General features: G+C 35.3%; 1 protein-coding gene across 2 annotated transcripts in view; it reads right to left on the bottom strand.

Moving 5' to 3' along the window:
* Nucleotides 1-930: 930 nt before the first annotated feature.
* The window catches only part of NPAT (nuclear protein, coactivator of histone transcription), a gene marked incomplete at its 5' end in the record, with an annotated part of 52,830 nt that continues 30,443 nt past the window's right edge, over nt 931-23,317 (bottom strand). The window contains 14 exons of one of the 2 annotated variants that reach the window (XM_079708483.1): nt 931-1,301; nt 2,520-3,696; nt 3,777-3,837; nt 6,422-6,530; nt 6,606-6,721; nt 8,821-10,491; nt 12,674-12,802; nt 13,418-13,514; nt 19,015-19,102; nt 19,184-19,275; nt 20,023-20,110; nt 21,080-21,161; nt 22,128-22,352; nt 22,870-22,910. In XM_079708483.1, coding sequence (XP_079564609.1) covers nt 1,224-1,301; nt 2,520-3,696; nt 3,777-3,837; nt 6,422-6,530; nt 6,606-6,721; nt 8,821-10,491; nt 12,674-12,802; nt 13,418-13,514; nt 19,015-19,102; nt 19,184-19,275; nt 20,023-20,110; nt 21,080-21,161; nt 22,128-22,352; nt 22,870-22,910 — 4,054 coding nt within the window. In that variant the 3' untranslated portion in view covers nt 931-1,223. The remainder of the gene's footprint in view (nt 1,302-2,519; nt 3,697-3,776; nt 3,838-6,421; nt 6,531-6,605; nt 6,722-8,820; nt 10,492-12,673; nt 12,803-13,417; nt 13,515-19,014; nt 19,103-19,183; nt 19,276-20,022; nt 20,111-21,079; nt 21,162-22,127; nt 22,353-22,869; nt 22,911-23,317) is intronic. The other variant, XM_079708484.1, reaches the window with a different exon arrangement.

Genomic DNA, 23,317 nt, shown 5'->3' with positions numbered 1-23,317 from the left:
ACTTAAGAGAACATACTTTAATATCTAGGCACAATTGGTACGAATTATAATTTCTGTACTCATTTAAAGGTTTAAACCAATTCTTCAACTTGACTGATGTGTGTGAGTCTAATACAGAGAAGGCACCTCTTTCATTCGCCTTAAGGACTTTCTGAGAGAAACTCTCTAATACTTTAAGGGGTACAGAGAAAACGTACTATATCCGAGTGTAACACAGCCCATTTTAGGAGAAACTAAATTAAAATAGAAAACTACGATTTCTCTTTTTACATCTTATGATGGACATGGCTTTCTAAAAGGACAACAGAAGATAATCCTGCATACAAGCTTTAACATAGAACACAAGATTTAAATTAAATGTGCATTGGTCTCTACTACGTAAAAAGTTCTATGAATTAGTGCAGTTCTTTAAATCCCCAGTATTTAGGGGAAAAGTATATACATACCAAGAAATCTCAACTACTACATAACCAAACTTTTTATGGCTCAACAGTCTAAATGCTTAAAGTTATGTAAAAGATCTTAAAAGTTATAAACAAAAGATCAGAACACTCAAATGGTTTACAAAATTCTCTCTTTAAAACAAAGAGACCAGAACAACCAGAAGAAATAAAGTGTACAATTTTAGGAACATTATCTTTACTGCAATTATAAGAAGGGGCGGCAAAGTATTCACTCTAGAAAAAACCCCAAATTGTTAATTTCTGGTTACTTTGTTACCATTTGAATGCATTAACACTCTTGTACTAATTAGTGGCAATGTCTTCAGATATCTTGTGGGATAATTACTGAAGGCAATTCATAAGGAAAAGTATACTTTTCCCACTCAAAGTGAGAAACTATTCCAGATGAATAAGCCTCAGAATTAGAGATCATAAGAAGCCAAAAAATACAATGTAAGAACATTAGGTTGATTTAAGCTCTATTTCAACAAGATTTACACAGTATTTACAATATACAATTGTCAAAGATATACAGTTTTGCAGATTGGCTTTACTCACATTTCTGCAAATGCTTTTTCCACAATAAAAATATACCAAGGTAAAGCTATTTACAAACTAGGAAGCTGCTTTAGAAACAGCATGATTTAGAAATAAAGTGAAATTTCAGTACAATGAAAGTGCAGGTCATGCTTTCAGATTCTGTCAGTATCTCATTCCCTACACTCATAGTTTAAGGAATAGTAGTTTTAAATAGCTACTGTTCTTATATGTTCAGAATATTTACTCATCATAATGCAATGATAACAAAAATTTGTCCACATCCATTCCAGCTGGAAATGAACTGGGTAGCTTCTTTTTCTGTCAAAAAAAAAAAAAAAAAAAAGAAAGAAAGAAAAAATAAACCTAAGTTAACATATTGAACTCAAACAAGGCCAAAAAGCTAGCTTTCTTAGTAAGTCACATAGACCCTCATATCAGGTACTTTCATATACTACCAAAATTTTTGCCAAAACAGTTTAGTTCATTAGCATTTTAGTTATACAGAGAAATAGAGACAATTTTTATAAATCCAAGGTTAATAAAATATACTTCAATGATATTTCATTATTTTAGGGCACAAGACATTATACAAATTCAGAGTGTATGAATGTTGAATGAGACAAGAGAGAACATGCTTTTTATAAGGTGGTCATTATTGCTAAACTGTAAACTTTAGAAAGCTTTACTAAGATTTTAAGAGTTAACAGGTACTTTTCTAGTTCCAAACATTTAACATACTCTAGGCACTTTACAAACACTGCATTTAGTCCTCACAGCCATTGGGTAAGATGTGTGGTAACCTCATGTCAAATGATGCAGCTCAGACTCAGATGTTATGGGCTTAACAATAGTCAAGAACCAATAAGCAGGAGATGCAGGATTCAACCCAGGCTTGCAAGGCAGCAGAGCCAAGATTCTTTCCCTGACACAATACTTCCTCTATGACATTTTAAACCTTTCTATTCAATCCACTTACTAAATGGCTAAACAGATTTAGGAAAAATGGCTTTATCAATAATAATCCTACATTACTTTCCTACAGATAACCGTGGTTAAAGAAGAAACAGGTAAATTTAATTTTTATACTGCTCCAACACATTAACTTATATTAGAATCTATGGAAGAGCTGGTAGGACATGTGGAAAAAACCTAAGATGGAGGAGTTGCAAAGGAGTTTTCACTTGGTAATTCCATACACAATAATGGCTTCCCAATTTTTCATGTGTTATGTCATTCTCCCCGCCAAATCTTGGGACCTACCATGTCAGAAACAAAAACCTCCTTTTCCCAAGGAAGATGTTTATAAATACATGCCTTAGCAACTGTTTTGAAAATGCTATGTTTCATCTAGATAACTGCTGAGTACCACACTGGCTGAGAGATACTGCTAGAGAATGTATTTTGTGAACCAGAATTCAAAGCTACCTTGACCAAAATGTTCAGGTAGGTAGCTATGGCAAAAAATGATGAGATCTTTAATCTGAGCACTGAAGGAAGGGCAAGGTGTGTTTTTGAAATTAAGACTTTCAAACTTGCCTTAATTTTCTTCTTTTTCATTGGTATTGATGAATTTGCAAGACTTTTATTAGAAGTACGGGAGTGTCGTTCACGCTCATCTAATTCCTCAATTTTCCGCTTTTTTGTGGTGCTCCTTGAAGATGCTCTAAATTGTTGTGTATTGTCTTTTAGAGGAGTAGTTGAAGTAGTCCTAGAGATGGCTGCTCTGGAGAGAATCATTAATGTATGGGCAGCCATGTTTACACTGTTTTCGCTCCCCGTTTCACTGGCAGGGCTGCAGGCAGGCAAGTCTGGGGTGACAGGAGGGACCATTACTTTGGGTGTGCTACTGTCTTCACCATAACGCCTACTAGAAGGGACCTTGATAACATCTGTAGGTTCTTCTTTATGTTTTTCTCCTGCTCCTGAGCCAGATGTCCGGGGTACAGATAAATCAGTACTATCAGCAAGTCTATTTACTGGGCTATGCCACTGAATATCTTGTAACATTTCTGTGGTATGCTTGGTGAGTGGGTTAATCAAAGAACTGGCAGACTTGGTTTGTTCTTGTTTTAAATCCTTCACAGGTGCACCTACTGAAATGACATTTTTACTGTTTGAGGATGTGCCCTGTTTTCTGGTTAGCTCTTGCAGTGAAGCTATAGTTTTCTCATTCCGTACACCCCCAGTTTGCTGCCCGTTAGACAGTTTTGAAGTTTCTGGATTTTTCTGCCTTTCCACATCACTGCATAGTTCATTCTCCTTATTAGCTGTTGCTTTATGGAAAGATTCAAGTATAGTTTCTGTTGGTGAAACTTTCTTTTCTGACTGAGTTTCTTTTATGGTATGTCGGCTAATGGCAGTTTCTGATTTAGATAAAATCTTAGGCACAGGAGGTTTCTCTCTCTCTCTTTTGAGAGCATTATTAGAAGGGGGTTTTAAGGTGGAGGAAACAATGGGTGAGTCAAGACTAGAAAATGAAATGTCATTCCTTTCTTTGTTTTGGGACACCGTCTTATGATTTGTCCCCTGTGTATTCACCACAGGAGAAGCAGTACTATCAAAACAGAGCACACGCCTGTGGCTTTCAAAGGTTTTGCTAGTTGGAACTATACTTTCTACTGAGAAGGGAACTGTTATTTCTTCCAATTTTTTCCCAAGATCTGTGGCCATATTCTTGTCAGGAACTTCAGTTCTACAAGAAAAAAAAAAATTTCTTAGCAACATAAAGAAATGCTTTATGCTTTTAACTTGAGCATTCAAATACTCTATGATAGAAACTACTTTTATGCTCACCGTTGTACATGACATCCAACTAAGTGACTTGATGAATCCACCAAATTATTTACCTGTTTTCCTGGAATTATAAGTTAAGTTAATTAGAAAAGAAAAACATTCCTGAAAGTATATTTCTCTGAAAGAAAACAGAACAGACCACAGTATCAGACACCATGAGAAAAATTTAAGCTATAGCTAATGTACAAATGAAATACTTTCACATACTGGGTCTAAAAAAGCAGCTTTGTAATATACACGAGACGATCACTCATTCATGTTACTGAGGAAATATAAATATGGAGCAAATGACTTGCTTTAACTTCAGGCAAATATGAATCCAGTCTTTGGATTTACAAATTAGTATGCTCAATGTAGCATTTAAGGGTACTACTTAGATCCAAAAAGTTACTTAAAGAAAACACTATATTATGCCTATTTAAAAATTCTGCCCGTTTAACTGTCACGTTTGTAACCCTATGTCGCTCAGAGCACATGCTCTGGAGTTTTAATAGACATATTTTAATTTCCATGGACTTATGAGTTTATGTAGAAGGGCAGCAAGATATGAAGCTGGAAACAAAAGCAAAGATGATATCGTGTAGGACCTTGGGTATTATGCAAAAGGTTTTACAGAGAATCCTTAAGAGTTTTAAATAGGGTCGATGCATGAATAGATTTGTTTTAGGAAGTCACTCTAGCAGCAGTGTAGAAGATGAACTAGAGAAGAAAGAAAACTGGAAATAGAAATTCTAGTTAGATTGCTATAAATATTCACGGTAGGAGATGATGAAGGTCTTAGAGACAGTAATGGGCATTCGCATGGACATGAACAGTAAATGAGGAATAAATGGTGACATTAACCAAGAGGGAAAGGTAGGCAGAAGAGGTTTTTCAAGAAGAAGAGGTGAGACTTAGATATGTAGAGTATGTGGATCTTAAGTTACATAAAATTAGAACGGGAGGAGCATAGTAGTTCTAGAAGCCACCAATAGTATTAACTGTTAGAAGGAAGTAAAGTAAGGTAAGAATGGAAAACGTCCAATGCATATGGCAGCATTAGGAGGCCACTGGTGACTTGAAACAGTTTTAGTGGAAACATGAGAAAGGACAATAATATGGATGAAGAAGTAATGGGAAATAAGAGGGGTCGGGGATAAAGGGCTGGCAGATGTGAAAAACCTAAAGGAATGATGGGAATGATCCTTGTATCCATAGTTGGACAGCCACAGAGCGAAGAAGCCAAAAAAGAAAAGTTGAAGATACACAGAAGAGAGAAGGTAGCCTGCATTAACCTTAGAAAGAATGAGATAATCATTCCTCTAAGAAGAGAAAAGGGAAGAATGATTTTAGATGAACAGGTACATGTTAAATGGGAGTAATGTGAGAAAATGGAGTTTACTACCAATAAAAATCAAAATCATTGGCCTAGAGTGAGGAAAGTGGTGACTGGATAGATCTGAGAAGACCTGTGGAGGTCTGAAATAGTATTAAGGAGGAATGGGAGAGAAAGAAGATAGGTAGACATTTAAAATAACTGCTAAGTGGCAGTGAGGGTGAGAAACTTTTAAGTGTTATTGAATGGAAACACTTCTAAAGCAATGCTAAGAAGCCCAGGTGTAAAGGCAGAGAAATGGGTGGCGGGACAGACCCAGGGCTAGAGGGTATTAAGTGGATATGGTAGAAGAATGTGAATATGAAGGCGTTTAAGAGTACTGGGAAAAGTGGCTGATGTGGTGGATTGTGGGGTTTAGCCTGGATAGGGAAGGAAATGAATGCAGAAAGGAAGTGAAAATTCAGGTAAAGGTAAGGATTCAAGTAATAGGGGCTCTCACTGGTTGAAGAGAGATTCAGTGGATATACAGAAATGCGAGTATTTTGAGAGAGGTTATTGACCGTTAAAAATTATATAGGTCTAATAACAAGTAGTGAAAAATTAAAGGTAAAGCTATGGGACAGGTTGGCTGAAGTGAAGATTAAAGACTTAGAAATGAAAGGGGTCAACAGTTCTGAGGGTTAGGGTGTTGTTAGGTTAACAACATGGGCATTTTGTCACCCATGAAGATGGAGAAGTCTGAGGTAGAGAAGTTTGAGAACTCACCACAACATTCATCAATATTTTCATTCATGAATGAAAATCTCGTGTTACTTTGTATATGTTGTCTTTTACTGAACTAAATCTTTAATTTTGGAGTAGTCAGCATTATCAAATTTTTTCATTTATCAAAAGCAATGTTTTATCCCAGCATCATCTGGATATTCTCTTACATTTTCTTTCATTATTTGTTTTGCTTTTCACTTTCAGGTAATCATCTTGGAGTTCATACCTTTATATATGTTGTGAGGAAGAGATCTATTTTTTCCCTGTAATATATATAATAGCCAATAGATTTCATTTACTAAACAAACCATCCTATCCCTTCTGAATTCTGACATTACCTCTACTATGTATAAGTTGCTATAAATACACGGTCTTTTTCTAAACTCTATTTTGTTCCATTTGTCTTTTTCTTAAAATCACTGCAAAAAACTTTAAGCAAAGGTTGGACAACCACCTGTTAGGAAAGTTATTAGCATTCCAAAAAATTTAAAAAAATACCGTCATATTGCTGCAAACAAAGGAGTACACACACATAAAGCTGACATGAATGAACTTAAAAATGTACCTGTACAAGGCTTGTTTCTTAGTCCCTGAGTCTTCAGAGATTTTGGAGGGATAGGGAATTGAGGGATACTTCTATTGCAAACAGGTGCTGCCAAAGGCATATGAAGGACCTGGACGAGAAGAAGCCATTAATTATACTTTGTTTGAAAAGCGGCACCGAGCCATTTTCAGTTCATAAATCTCACCTGCCGAGGAGGAGCAGAAAAGGTATTTCCATTCTGTCCAACCACAGATACAGGGATCATTCCCACCATTCCCTGAAGTACAGGTTGGACTGGAGAAGCAATTATAATGGCAGATCCTAAAAAAAAAAACCAACCAACAATTCTCAATAAAATGGAATAAACACAAGACACTAAAGTAATTATTATTATTATTTTTAAAGGTTTTGTGTTTTTTTAAAATAAATAAATTTATTTATTTGTTGATTTATTTATTTATGTCTGCTTGGGTCTTCGTTGCTGAGCGCAGGCTTTTCTCTAGTTGTGGCGAGCAGGGGCTATTCTTCGTTGCAGTGCACGGGCTTCTCATTGTGGTGGCTTCTCTTGTTGTGGAGCACGGGCCCTAGAGCGTGCAGGCTTCAGTAGTTGTGGCATGTGGGCTCAGTAGATGTGGCGCATGGGTTTAGTTGGTCTGCAGCATGTGGGATCTTCCTGGACCAGGGCTCGAACCCATGTCTCATGCATTGGCAGGAGGATTCTTAACCACTGCGCCACCAGGGAAGCCCCAGTAATTATTAATTTGAAATAAATACTATATAATTATAATCAGTTTTTCATATAATCTACTCTCCTTTAAAAAATTAATTTAGGGACAACAGCAAGGCTAACAAATTAAGAAAAAGTCAAGCTGAATATTATTCTTATGGCAATTAGTCAAGGTAAACATCATGAGTAAGCATAAGACTCTACAGCCAGATCACATTATAGTTGTACCTTGATTCCTCTAGAAAGAATAGTGAAATTGATCAAAAAATTGGTAGTGCAGGTTTCAAGTCTGAATCTTTTACCAGAAAATAACGGTCCAAACTGAATACTGACAGTCTAAGACTTACTCACAACCCCAAACTATAATATTATCTCAGTGGTATTTGTCAGAAAGGGTCCAGATAAGTGAGCAACCAGTCAAAACCGTGGGAGAAAATACAATGTTTACATGGAGAAGTCAACAATATAGTCTATGGCTACCATAATTTAACCCTGCCCTGTAAATGAATCTTTTCCTAATAAATTCATTAACTTCTCCTGTAAGGCTGATTTCCTCACTTTCCTGAACACCCACCTCAGTCTCTCAAATACCTACCTATCCTTGTGCTGCTTAAGATTCCCTTCCTTTTACTCCAAATACTACCTTATTTCTCTAAGCTTCAGCTCAAGTTCCACCTTTTCTACCAATTCTGATCCCTCCTTTATCTTATTTTAAACAGCACTTGAAATAGATCCATCAGGCTTAATACTTAATTGCTGATATTTAATCTGATTTAATTGTATGCCTAAATGTAAAAAAAGAAAGAGGGGAAAGGAGCTTGGGAATCAATATCTAAGGAAGTGTAGATGAATGTGCCATAAACTCCACCTTCAAGGAACATATAATCAAGAATGACCACTATGGGGCTTCCCTGGTGGCGCGGCGGTTGAGAGTCCGCCTGCCGATGCAGGGGACATGGGTTTGCGCCCCAGTCTGGGAATATCCCACGTGCCGCAGAGCGGCTGGGTTCCGTGAGCCATGGCCGCTAAGCCTGCGTGTCCGGAGCCTGTGCTCCGCAACGGGAGAGGCCACAACAGTGAGAGGCCCGCGTACCGCTAAAAAAAAAAAAAAAAAAAAAGGAATGACCACTATGACAGGCATCTCAGTCACTAACTACACATAAAATGGCATATAATAAATGCCACAAGTGCTCCTATAAACAAAGAATTCTAAAGACAGGGATCAATTTTCAAATGTGGAAGATAGTGAGAAATTACAAAGGGTATTATGCAGGGAGAAATTCAAGTTGTGTCTTGAAAGTCTTTCCAAATAGGTAATAAATTCCTTGAAAACTAAGACTATAATAACTATTTAAGAAAAATCTCCCACAACACTGGGTTTTAGTAGGTATATGGATATTTGATGAATTAGTCTCCCCCCCACTCTTTTTCTTGTATTGATAGATTAACCATGGACTGAGAAGTAACTATGGAAAGGAAAAGAAATAAAAAATGAAACCACTGAATTCCATAGCTTAGCAGATTTTAAAAAAATTTGATTGAATTAATTCTGTAAAGAGAAAGCATAATCACAAATTTCTGAATCTTCTTTTATAATCTCATCCATGATTTATTACCTTCTAGTCAATAACAGCACACACAAGAAATTAGATCCCATTCCAGAGAAATGAACTTCAATATGTTCTAAAGTTACCTTGTGAAAAGCTGGGTGACATAGTTTGGTTGACAGCAAATAGACTGTTTGACCTTGGGGGTGTCTGTAACTGAGGTGGTGGTTGAGCAGTCATAGGTGCAGAATTCCCAGGCAACACCACCACATTTGACTGACTGACAGTTGTTCCTAAGACTGTTGGATCAGTTACACAAGTAGCTATCAGAATGTTATTTGAATTGCCAAAAGTTGTGCTTGTAGCTGGCATTAACTGTATGTATCCTCCATCCTTGGAAACACATGGTGTAACATTGGCTGAAAAAGCAATGCTGTCTTCATTCTGAGTGTTGTTTACTGTAGAGTCTTCAGGTTTGAGTGCTAAAAGGCTCTGTTCCATTGAGGCTGAATCCCCAATTCCTTCAGCAGATGAGATAGTACCTGTGGTTTCCTCTGAAGACAGGCATTTAACTAATTCTGCATTTCTGGCAGGTGATTTAGAAGGAGAAGACAAAATTATAGTTGGCAAGTTTTCTCCACTGATACTAGAAACAGCACTGTTAAGTTCAGAATCTGAGGAAACAAATGGATCATCACTGATGATAATTTTGAGAGAGACTATATTTGATGCATCTATCTCTGTTGACTTGTTGCCAGCAGGTTTATCACTAGTATTCTGGGACTCAGGGTGAGAATCCCTCATTGAAGAACACACAGATTCTGAAGGAAGAGAATGTATATCTTCTATAGGATTAGCTTCTGGGGGTATCAGTGTAACTTCCTCACAGTTATTTTCACCTAAAGCGAGAAAAATACTATCTCCATCTTCTTTTACAGAAGATGAAGGCTCTTGTGAACCCAAAGCAACTTTCTCAGACTTGGAGGGCTGACGTTCATGATCTGTATGATTTAACTCAACAGATGATGAATCATTAGATGGTTGTTTAATTGAAGATACTGAATCTCCAAGGTGAATTTCCACTTTTTGTTCAGATACAGTTAAACCCGAACCTTCAACAGACACAGGTAATATTTTACTTTGAAGTGAAGAATTATTTTGGCAATCTGAAAGTTGCTGCGATGCAACTGGTAACACATTATTAATTTCAATTTTACTCTGGTGAATTTCTCTAGAATCCGGTGACTTGGAACCATGGAAATTAGTTGTAAGTCTTCTTGTATCGTCAGAACTTTCACAAAATTGACCTTTTTTAGATGGCTTTCCAGTTAATGGCATATTTTGGGATAAAAGCTGAGAAGTTTTTCCAGAGAGAATTAAGTTCGCATTGTTAGCTTCACCACCAAGGGAAGCAAATGGAGTTATTGGTATATCAGACTGATCAGGCTGTAATCGAGATTCATTCTGCACACTTGGAGACAAAGAATTCTTTTCAACTTCCATAGCCAATTCAGTTTCAGTAGACATCTGATTGGTGTATAATTCAGCACAATGCTGATTACATTCGGCATCAGAGTTTACTCTTTGGTTAAAGTCATTCAAATTAGGCACAGACTCAAAGGTGATATCAAGGTTACACTTCTGTTCAGTAGATACTACTGTTTTAAAGGCCTTTTTCTGGACGCTAGAATCTATCTGGGAAAAATGTTCCTGGGCTTCCTGTCTAAGCTCATCATGGTTGCTGCCATTCTTCAAAACATTTGATGTGTCTTCATTTTGATAGGATGTACAAAATGGGGGTTGACCAGATTGATCACCTGCAAAATATTAGGATGGCAGAAAGATATGGTGAGTATGTAACAGCTTTTAAGGTAGTCATCTTTACTATAAAACCTATTTTGCCAAGGAAGTAACTCATCTTTGACATACCAGCAAGTGGAAGTCTGATAAACTCACTCTCATTTTTTGAGTATCAAAAAACTTACAGGTACTTTTCTTATTACTGATGCTTTTAACAAGTGCCAAATTGTTTTTCAAGCTTTTTAGAAAACAGATGACACAATGAAGGAAAAAGTATATATGTTTAAGAACATTTAATATGTACCAATATATTAAAAAAAACCGGCTACAAACATAGTTTTTTCAAAACAACTGACTTTTCAACTTCTACCATTTCTACTGACCATACTTCATCTGATATATTCTTGAAGGTGAAATGGGGCCAATTACATTTTGCATGATCAACATTTGATGTTATTGTGTACACTTTAACATTTATTACACATTTACTGAAGATCAACCATATGACCGGTACTGGGATACAAAGATGAATGACCCAGTCTCCGCCCTTTGTGATATCAGTCTAAGGGAGGCAGACATAGGACAGAAAGTCATGATGAAACATGCCAAAAACCGTAGCAGTATAGGAACAAAAGGCACCTCTTCTGGCCTATGGGATGTGAGAAAGTGTTATTGGACGAAGAGATCTTGACAAATAAAAGTGTTAATAGTTGGAAAAAGAAGAAGGGCATTTGAGAAAATACTGATATACTGTGTCATACATCATTCACAGTTTAGGACAGAAAACAATAACAATTAACAATATGAAAAATATTGGGAAAAATCCAGAAAAATGTATATCAACTATCATAAAATTCTGTTAATGTGACACTGGTTAAATAATAGTGGGTATGGAGCACATGTGAATCCTTATTGTGGGGAAACCAGTGGAAATTATATACAGGCCACATAAATTCAGGGGTAGTCAGTTTCAACGAAGTGGGAAGAGACTTTCTGAGAAAATAGGATTTCAAATTTCATTTTGTGCAGGGTCGAGCTTATCTGAAGCACAATCTTCCACACATAATATATATGAGAAAGACACGCCCTCCTACAATTCAGCCTAAGAAGAAATGGAGGATTGGGTTTGGGTACAAGCAAAGGACTCAAAATAGAAATATAGTCTGAGATATTCCAAAACTGGTTTTTGGAAGGCATGATGTGAAACTTGGAAGCCATGAAGTCTTTTGAGGGAGCTGGAAGGGGTCATGGCATTTAAGAAGAGATGAACAGAAAAGATTATTGTGGCATAGCTTGGCGTAGACAGAAATGGACAGAGGTGGTACCAAAGAGGCATAAAGTTTAGCAAGTGTGAGATGCCAGGATAATGTGAGAGAAGCCAGGATAATGGTTATCTCTGAGGAAAAGGGATGAAAGGAGTAGTGACTGCAAAGGGATACGAAGAGATGTTTTTGTGGTGCTGGTGGTATTCTATTTTTTGACTTTAGAGATGGTTATGTGGGTACTTGCTTGATTACAATTCAATGAGCTAAAGTACACTTTTATTGTGCACTTCTGCATATGTTATGTTTCACAAAAATGAAATTTTAAAAAACTTGGCCAATATTTAAAAGATCTAAGATAGACATATTCACTGCCCTCCCTCATTCATAAGTAGTTATTGTGGGACAATTATGTGCCATACTGGTACTCTATGGGAGGCAGAAACATAAAGAACTAACTTAGTAGACACATAGGAATATAACCTAAAACCTCATAAAACCCATAATTCAGGACTATCAGCAAGTATATAATTTCCTCTAAATAAGTGAGATATTGATACTGAGCACTCAGCTAAGCTTGCTGACGAGGCTGGATGATTAATACCACAAACCAAGCTTACACATTAGGGATTTGAATATGTGTCTCAAAAAATTATGTTAAATGTTACACACAGGTTGAACTGGTCAACAGTATTAACACCAATTTGTGCATGTCTACTGCATCATGAAGGAATGAGTACTAAAAATTCACCTTTTAATCAAAGTACTAAAGGCGTGGGAATAATTTTTTCTTTTTAAATGAAGAGAAAACTTAGAAACACAAAAATGATCTATGTGGTAATTTGAACAACTTTCAAATTAAACAACATTTTCTGCCTTTGAGATTTTGAGACTGATATTAGGATTTAGATGGATATTAACAAAATCAAATTCTTACCAGATTCTTCTGTTTCAAAAGAACCTTTAACTGCTAGATTAGTTTCACCTGCTAAGACTACATTGAGATTGGTTTCCATATGCTGACTGGAAATGCCTTGTGATATATTTTTATTATTCTTTGTTTTACCTGTGAAAAAGGGAATAGGGAAACAGTTGGTTAAATGACCAAAATAAAAATAAGCATCAATTAATACAGCTTGACAGTGGTCAAGCAAATGTTAAAGTTTGGTCTTAATTATAGTCCTTTAATTATAGTTTTTAACATGTTGCCTTGTATATCATTGACAAGTATGATTTTTCCACTAGACCAGTGCATTTTTAACATGTTCTCAGACAATGCTGGTCTGCTGGTTTGGAGACTACACTTTGAGAACTACTGCACTAGGCCATAAGATGGAGGGCAACAGACAAATATTTTTATTCCTCTTGTATTACCCAACTGTTTAGTATAATGTATGTATAGGAGTGGACCTCAACGCATTTTTGATGACTGGCAAAACTGCCCACAACTAACCCCCCCCACCCCCAAAACTGTTATTTTTACAGCCTAAGTATCTTTAAGAAAAAAATAAAACAAAAAACCACAAAAAAACTCTTTCATATCCATATGTTTGTTTTAATGAAAATAGGAACTTTTTTCCAGATGCTCTGGGAAATGTTGTTTTACTGTTTAAGCTGTTTCTCCAGAGAAATTGGAGAAACTTTTTTCTCCTAACTGCTTTGACAGAAATGTTCTACTTACCATAGTCAAATAGATCAAAGAGTGCCTGAAATGCTGGATCGGATTCTGTCTGTTCCAATATATCCTGTATAGCTTCTTCAGACATGTGGATTTCACTCTGCAAAAACAAAAAACAAAGAAAAAGTGATCCTAATTGAATTAATATGGTTTAATACCAGCAAAGTAATTAGAGGACATCTGATATTTTGTACCTTTTATGTAGTATTCCCTTCCAAGAAAATTTCTTCTGCTTGTAACACTATTCACTTAAAACAGGAAGACTAGAAAATAGAAAGTGAATGCTCCCTAATACCACTAATTAATCACTTTGGTGACTATATCCCCAAACATTAAAATAAAATAAATATAGAATAAAACCATGCTATAATGTTCTTTATTACTTGACACACACCACTGTGTAAGTTTAAGGTGTACAGCATAATGATCTGACCTACATACATTGTGAAATGATACCAAAATAAGCTTAGTTAATATCCATCATCTCATATACATATTTAAAAAAGAGAGAAAAAGAAAAAAGTATTTTTTTCCTTGTGAGAACTCTTAGGATATGCTATTTTTATTATCTATTTTTAAAAATTTATTTATTTTTGGCTGTGTTGGGTCTTCGTTGCTGTGCGTGGGCTTTCTCTAGTTGCAGTGTGGGCTTCTCATTGTGCTGGCTTCTCTTGTTGCGGAGCACAGGCTCTAGAGCACAGGCTCAGTAGTTGTGGCGCCCAGGCCTAGTTGCTCTGCGGCATGTGGGATCCTCCTGGACTAGGGCTCGAACCGTGTCCCTTACATGGGCAGGCGGAGTCCCAACCACTGCGCCACCAGGGAAGCCCCAGGATAGGCTGCTCTCTTAATTTTCAAATACTGTTGACACTTGAACAACATAGGTTTGAACTGTGCAGGTCCGTCCACTCATATGCAGAATTTTTTCAATAAATACGTATTACAGCACTACAAGATCCAAGGCTGGTTGAATCTGCACTTGCAGAACTGGATACATGGGGGGCTGACTGTAAACTTCTAAGTGGGCTTTAAAAAAAATTTTTTATTGGAGTATAGTTGCTTTACTATATTGTTAGTTTATACTGTACAGCAAAGTGAATCAGCTATATGTATACATATATCCCCTTTTTTGGATTTCCTTCCCATTTAGGTCACCACAGAGCACTGAGTAGAGTTCCCTGTGCTACACAGTAGGTCCTCGTTAGTTATCTGTTTTATACATAGTATCAATAGTGTATATATGTCAATCCCAATCTCCCAGTTTATCCCACCCCCCTTCCCCCTTGGTTTAAGTGGGTTTTTGACTGCATGTGGAGTCAGCTCCCCCAACCCCAAGCTGTTCAAGGGTTAACTGTATACCATACAGCAGTGTTAACTATAGTCATTATGTCGTACACTGCATCCCCTGTACTTATTTATTTTATAACTGGAAGTTTGTACCTTTTGACCACCTTTATGCAATTCCTCCACCTCTGACCTCTTTTTCTATGAGATTGGTTTAATAATGTTGTTTAACCTGCTGTCTTCACATAAGTTTGTTGTACACTGCTTTCTAGGGCCTTCAATATAGATCTACCTCACTCTTTTTATCTGCCTGTTTTGGTTTCTTCATTTTATTATATTATTTTTTAAATTTTAAAGTTTTGGCTGTGCCGCGTGGCATGGGGGATCTTAGTTCCCCAATCAGGGATAGAAGCCGCACCCCCTGCAATGGAAGCACAGAGTCTTAACCACTGGACTGCCAGGGAAGTCCCTGTATCTTCATTTCAAATACTTCTTTCAAATGTTGGACAATCCTTGTTTATGTGCTCATACTTAAAAGGAGCATGCCAAAAGCTGTCTTTAAACCCTGTGCCAATAAGGAGGCAGGGACCTTGTCAACTATGGTCTAAGCTGTAGAATAATTACAGAACCATCTGTATTTTTAGTTTTTCTTATTTGAGTGAGTTAGATTTCTTGCTAGGACAGTTTATGGCTGACAGTAGTGTTTCTGAGGAACAGGGTGAATGGGGAAAAAATATGGAGTTTAACTATATACTTCCTAAACGTTACACCTTATCATCCTGTTTGTAGCCCTATCTTTACATTTACTTTCAGAGGTACTAGAGTCAAGTCTTTTGTAAAGTGGCTTTTACCTGAACTTTGCCTTTACTGGCTTAGAATCCTGGGTCTGCTAAGTCAGGTACCACTTGTCCATTTCAAATTCTAAACAATTCTTTCTCTGTCCTTTCCTCTTCTCTGTCCTTGTGGGTTTATCCTTTTTTCTTTTTAAATTTATTTTTGGCTGTGTTGGGTCTTCGTTGCTGTGCGCGGGCTTTCTCTAGTTGTGGCAAGCAGGGGTTACTCTTCGTTGTGGTGTACAGGCTTCTCATTGCGGTGGCTTCTCTTGTTGCAGAGCACGGGCTCTAGGCATGCAGGCTTCAGTAGTTGTGGCACGCGGGCTCAGTAGTTGTGGCTCGCGGGCTCTAGAGTGCAGGCTCAGTAGTTGTGGCGCACGGGCTTAGCTGCTCCACGGCATGTGGGATCTTCCCGGACCAGGGCTTGAATCCGTGTCCCCTGCACTGGCAGGTGGATTCTTAACCACTGTGCCACCAGGGAAGCCCCTGTGGGTTTATGCTTTTTAAAAATTCCCTATACTGTCTTTTTAGTAGGGTACAAAACTAAACGTTTAACCCAGTATCCTTCTAAAGGGAAAGAACTCTTTTGTTTACGTAACTCTGCAACATTTAGCCAATTCTCACTTTTGTACATTTGCATTTTTTCTAATTTTCAGTTATGGTAAATAATACGTGAAAATCTTTATCCAGGCATCTGTTCATTCTTTGGGATTAATTTTATCAGTGAAATTACTAGGTCAAACAATATATACATTTAAAATTTTGAGAAATCCTGTCAAGAAGCCTTGCAGAAAAGTTGTATAAGAATGCTTGTTCTAATGTATGGACACCAAGGGGGGAAAGCGGGGAGGGGGGTGGGGGTAGGAGGTGGGTGGTGGTGGTGGGATGAATTGGGAGATTGGGATTGACATATATACACTAATACGTATAAAATAGATAACTAATAAGAACCTGCTGTATAAAAATAAAATTAAAAAAAGAAAAATAATTTATGTATATATAAACTGAAAGGATGGGTAATACTAATTATCAGTTTTATTGGTAAATAGCAATGAATAAAATGATATCACCATAAAAAAAAAGGAATGCTTGTTCTGTTCTATGTAACAATGTACATGCTTTTACCTATAATGGGCAATATTAATTTTTAAGCATTATCAGTCTAAGACATAAAAGTAATCTGTTGTCTTAATTTGTATTTCTTTACTATTGAATTAATTTCCATGTTTATGAACATTTGAACTTTTTTGGAGATAAATATGATTTAAATGGAATGACAAACTTTTCAAATGAATCTCATAAGAAAATTGACAGAATAATTTTGGCTAAAACACTCTATTTCAAAGAAGTTTCAGTACACTCTGGCTAGGGGTATTCATTTAATCTCCTTTTAATAGCTGAAGATTTAAAAATTCTCAATTTCAGTTATCTGTAAATCCTTCCGCAATGTTATATTTTCTTCAATTTTGGTGAAGCATACATTTAGATCCCAAGGGATAGGAAATTCATGTGGAGCGAGAGGTAAGGTGGAACTCTCATGAAGTGATTAAAAACTTGGATTTTTAAAGTAAAAATGGCCATAAAATCCAAAGAGAAACTTGAAGTTAAAGAACCAGTTAACCTTGACAATGAAGATATACAGAGAACATCAATAATTCTTGATGAAATGTGATTTAGGAGAAAGCCAGGAGCTTGAGCAAATATTTCTGTATTGATGAACTTGAAAATTTACAGTAATATAAATAATGTCAAGAGCGAACAATCCAATGTTAATCAAACTATGAACTGGTGCATACCCTCTTACAAAAGTTACTGCTGAAGAAACACATTTTTCTAGTAAATGTCTTATTACAGTCTAAACTTTAAAAATCAGAACTGAAAGAATCTTGAAATACATGTTCCAAAGGTACTTGGTGGTTTGCCTTTTAATTTTAATGATGCTTTTAACAAGCGGATATTTTGAATTTTACAGAAGTCTTAAAAAAAAACACAGTTAGCAATTTGTGTAGCCAAAGAAATCTTGCCTACCCCAAGGACACAAAGACGCATAAAAACATTTTAAAAATTCACCTATTTGTACAACTGGCTCTGTTCTCTTAGTGAAGCTTATGTATATACTACTCCATTAGGCATTATGTATTGCTGTACTTTCAAAGTTATTGAAATCTGAATTTTTAACTTTTCCCCAATATACAATATTATGAACACCATGAACAGAGTGTTGTGTCTTCACTTTCTTATAATCTCTCTTTTCTTATAATATCTAATAGAGTGTCTTGATTATGGTAAGTACCTAAGTATTTTGTGGAGAAAATATAAGTAAGGAGTTGAAGGTTATAAAAATTTAGAACAGGGGATATGTTGAACATTAAGATAGGAGAAGTTTTTTAAAGAAGACTGCTAAATAATTTAAAGGTTGCTTTCAAAAGCTTGTCATGTTTTCTTAAATTTACTGAATTTCACTTTGGGAAAATGTATCAAAAAACATTTTTTTTTAAAGTATTCTGAAGGAACTGACAAAAAGAAAAAAAAACTCAGTGGTTTCACCCAGAATTCATCATCTGAAAGAAAACTGCTACCATAAATTCATTATAATGAATTCATTTTGTGGCACAGCAACAAAACTGAATGTATTATCTGAGAGTCCAAGTAAAAGGCTATGCAATAGCCAAAATCTCAGCTGTTCTTCAAAAAGGTATTTGCACCTGGACAAATCTTAAAACTCATATTGTTAAATTCTTCTTTTACTAGCTCACCCTCTTTCATCTTCACTCTCACTGAATAGCAAGTGACTATAGCCCCTATCTTCCTTCTCTTAGCAATAAATCTCACAATTATTCAGTTAGTTAGTATCCTTTCTTTTTTAAAGTGTCTTGTTCATTTTATTTTGTTCAATATTACTTGGATTCATCATGTATCTTTAACATATTATTTCATTGTTTCTTTATATTTTTATACAGTTTGTAGCAGGTGCAGAAGAAATGTAATTTATTTTATATACACTGTACAGTACTGCTTACTGCACAAAAATAAAACCACTAATGAATCTTTAATTATTAAATACTAAGAAATACACGACATTGTTGTATGGATACAGGAAAAGTATTTTACTGATATCTGGAAGAGTTGGTGAGTTATTAGATGGTTAGGAATGTCTTATTACATTTACCATCTAAATAACGCAATTTTAATATATGTAAATCAAATCATCATATTGTATGCCTTAAACTTATACAGTGAGAGATATCAATTATTTTTCAATAAAATTGGAAAAAACCCTGTAATTTTGACCTTGAAAATTCACTAACACATTTTCAGGAACAGATTACATTTGGATAATGAAGGAAATTTATATTTTAATTATTATTTTAAATCATTTTATACATCTGTTAGTAATGGTTTTGAAATGAAACAAGAATATCATCAGTTTTAACTATGAATATATGTACTACACACACACAAACACACACACACCCTTACCCATACCTGAAGTCCCAGGAGTTCATCAATTGAAGTCTCTGGTTCACTAGGGTTGCTATCTGTTTGCTTAGGTACTTGAGGAATATTGTTGTCACTGTAATACAGAAAGGAAAATTTTTAGCATAGTTCTCAATTAGGCAAAAACAATTAGGTATTTTAAATACAAACAGCTTACCTAGTCAAAAATTTATTAATGTTTTCTGCAAGCTTTTCTTGAAGAGATTTGTTGCTTAATATTTTTTCTCGAGCATTTTCAATAACCATTTGCTGGAAAACAAAGTCAATATTAGCAAAAGCACAGGATAGAGTATTATGTTATTTACTTAAAAAGAATCAATGGAAGCTGGATAGTTTTAATAAATTTAGGTGGAAACTCAAAAAGTTATGGTGGCTCCCTCGATATTACCACCTGACTAGTATACGTTAACCACTTACAAGTGTTTTCACGGATCCTTCACCAACTCTTTCTTCACTGACTACAGGATACAGTTCCAAACTCTTTAGCTTTTCATACAAGATTTTTAATAACCTGTCTCTATTCGAGGAAAAATGCCCTATTATATTGCATAATCCAGCAACAATGATGTATTTACAGTTTCATAAACACACTTCTGTTTCTTACCTGGTGCATTTGCACATGTTATCTATTCTGACGGGACTGTCTGCTACTGTTAAATTTCACTACAGTCTATCCCAAGGCAATTCTATGGCAGTCTTTTTTCTGGCCACGCTGCGCGGCTTGCAAGATCTTAGTTCCCCAACTAGGGATTGAACCCCTACAGTGGAAGCGAGGAGTCCTAACCACTGGACTGCCAGGGAGCTCCCTCTACTGAAGTCTTATAGAAATACTGTATTTTACACACACACACAAACACACACATAATCTAAATATACATATGTATATATATATATATATATATATATATATATATATATATATATATATTTGTGTATATATCAATAGTTATAAACTCAGGAATATCTTAAGTTGCAAAGTTTGGGAAGGTCACTTACTTTTTCTACTGCAAATGTATTTGGATCCTGGAAATTCCGTATTGTTGAATGAGGCCCAGATAAAGTGATACTTTTCCTTTGAGATTCACTGAAACATATTTTAAAAGCTTGTCTTTTAACTAGTATGAATAACCAATTCAATGATAATTTCATGTAAAGACAAATCTTAAGATCATGGTGGAAAAGATATTTTCTCTATTTGTGGTAGGAACAAAGGGCAGTTGAGTTGAAAAGCATTAATAGACTTGAATTAAGAAATGAATTTGAGGCTTAGCTTTATTACTTATTAGCTATATGGTCTGTAGCAAGGTACCCTCTGACCCACTCTATAATGGGATAAAACCAACTGCATTATTGGGTTTATGAAAGAATTCAATAAAGTATATGTAAAGACTTTATAAAAAGGTAAAGGTTCTTATAAATGTTAGATACTATTATAGTAGTTCTATTGTTTTAGGCGGTTAAGTGAGAAACCTTGCCATAAAGGAGGATGAGGTCAGACTTGAATGAGAGACAATCAACAGTAAAAATTCCAACAAAAATACCCATGGCATGGCAGTTGAGAAAACAGAAAAAACATTTTAAACTATTATCTCTCTTTTATGAAATATCCTTCAAACAAAGACACGTGGGCTAAATAGGACAGAAAGAAACTTTTCTCAGAGAATGTCCCTGAGAAGAGTTTTTAACCATCGATTTAGAACTTTAAATATGTGTTTGTAGACCTTAAAACATGCAGATATTATTTATATTTGTTTAAAAAAATACTTATTTCAAAAAATCTGAGTTAACATCAGTTTTAAGATATACCTTTCTATACCAGTATAGAAAAAAGATATTTCTAATGAAACAGTGAATAGGTCAGTGATTACAAAACACAACCTGTTTTCAGGGAGGATAGAATGTGAAAAAAAAAAGTGTTTTGAAATGGATATAACAGTAAATAGTCTCAAGTACTTCATGCAATCTTGTTACCTTATTCACGATGAAAATATCCTGGTGTAATTTTTTTTTTTTGGAAGGTTATTGGAAACTTGTCCTTTTAAAAGGCATTTACCTTTTGCGTCTACCAGGAGACATTAAACTGGCATGAGTTTTCCTTTCCTGAGGACCAGGAATGATATTTAAAGCCTCTCCAGCTGTATTTCAAGAGAACAAAGCAGTAAGTCAAGGAAACTGAATAGTTTTTTATACTTGAATTAATGAAATAAATAGCACTACAAAGTGATCATTATTTTATATTAAATTCAGTTAGTATACACTGAGTGCCTACTCTGTGCAAGGCACGGTAGAAGATATTAAGATATATAAAACATAATCTCTATGACTTAAGGTTTCATGATAAAATACCAAGTATAGTATACAGAATAGTCTCAACAAAAAATATCATGGCAGAACAGAATAATTATAAGACGTATAAACTTAGTGTACTGGGTAAGTGTTTTTACCCAGAGGTGTTAAAGAGGCTGGAGAAAAGATGGAAATAAGGGAGAACATAGTGGATGTCAATACATTTTACCTGTGCAGAAGAGAAAAGAGACTAGTCTAAGAACTGAGAGGTGGCACCTCAGTTCTGACCCCAACTCTGTTATTAACTAGACTTTTGCCCCTTAATATCATGTGTTTATAATAATTTCAAGTATATAAGAAGCAAGAAGTATCAGATGATCTCTAAGTTTATCCCTAGCTCTAAGATTCAGCCAGGAATATGCAGGATTTTCAACAGGTAGAGATGGAAAAACATTCCTAATTCCAGCAGGACAGACTACCATGAACAAAGATAAGAAGGTGGTGAAATATAATGCGCATTCCCTTTAAAATCAAATAACAGGGTCTTTTCTATTAATGAAGAGAATTGAGAACTACAACAGAGTTCAAGGTTGGACTTCAGTTAGAACAGACATAAGAAGAATCCTAGATTAAAATGTCTCAGATTTAATAATATGCATATTTAATGGCAGATTTACCTAATGTCTATTCTACTTCTAGCCTATTATCTATTTTTTGCTATAATTTTATACCATGAATATAAAGACATTAGCACATCATCTCATTTATACAGTTTGATTAAAAACAAAATTTAAGAGTACAAAATGTAAACTTACGGGTCATAGTGTCTTGTGACTGTGAATGGTTGACCACTACAAAATTTGACCTCAAAGGAGTTGAAATCTGGGCAGTTGGCCGAATAACTTGTGTAGCTGTCAAAGGAGAATTAGTAAATTGCCCTGAAAGATACGGTAAAGTCAGCAACTCTGAACTGACAGGAGCTGCTTGAGATGCAAGCCTTCTCTGCCGTTTGATTTCTGCAATTCCACTTCTTGTTCGGGCTGAAACACATGAGCATTTAAAAAAATTAACTCAATGTCAGAGTAGTTTGGGAATTTTAAGAAGTTTACATGATATGCGTTCTACCACATGTTTAACATGGTGGATCTACGGACTGAAAAACAGCCCTTAAAAATATCAATTAAGTTTACGTGATAATTTCAAAAGAAACAAACTAAAATTGAGTACATTCAAACTTTAAAAATCCAAGAATACATTTCTTCTGTAATAATTCACACTGATAACATCTCCATAAATTAGGAAACACTTATGGAATGAGAATTAAAAGATGTGAATAAATGAGAGCCAATGAGAAAAATAAGGAATATTTAAAATGCATATTTTTACAATAAATGAAAATATTATTTCCTAATATGATAACAGTACTTAGAAAAGCAGTGGTTTAAACAAAATATAAACTTAGCATACATGTATTGTTAACTAAAATGTTCATCTGACAGTAAGTTTGAGTTTAAAGTAATTCTGAACATTATTTATAGTTTAAAGTTGAATACCAACCTCTCTGATTGGCAGCAAAGCCTGGGGAACTCTGCATGCTCCTAATAAACAAAAGTAGTTTGACATTAAAAAACTTCTGTTGCCAAATACATTCTGATTTAGTTACAGTCAGACCTGAAGTAAATTATGAGTTAAAAGGCAAGAAATCTCTCTCAGACAAAAAAGATATGCACTTTTTCTAGGTAACCAAATCTTATTTGCTTTAGGAGAGAAACAGTGGCATATAAACATACACACACACACACATAATTTTAATAATCAAGTTTCTATCCAATGCAATAAGAATTACAGAGCCTTGACATCCCACTATGAGTACAATTTGACTTGAATTTAGGAACTCAATATATTTAAGAAAGCTATATATAATATTTTACAATTATCAATTATCTTTTATGACTATAGAGATGCCTTCCCAGAGAAATTCTGATTTTACATGTAACTCGATACA

Source organism: Hyperoodon ampullatus, assembly GCF_949752795.1.
Source record: "Hyperoodon ampullatus genome assembly, chromosome: 7".
Classification (NCBI taxonomy): Eukaryota; Metazoa; Chordata; class Mammalia; order Artiodactyla; family Ziphiidae; genus Hyperoodon; species Hyperoodon ampullatus.
The sequence above is the reverse complement of the archived record's forward strand: the minus strand, read 5'-3'. Positions and strand labels throughout refer to the sequence as shown.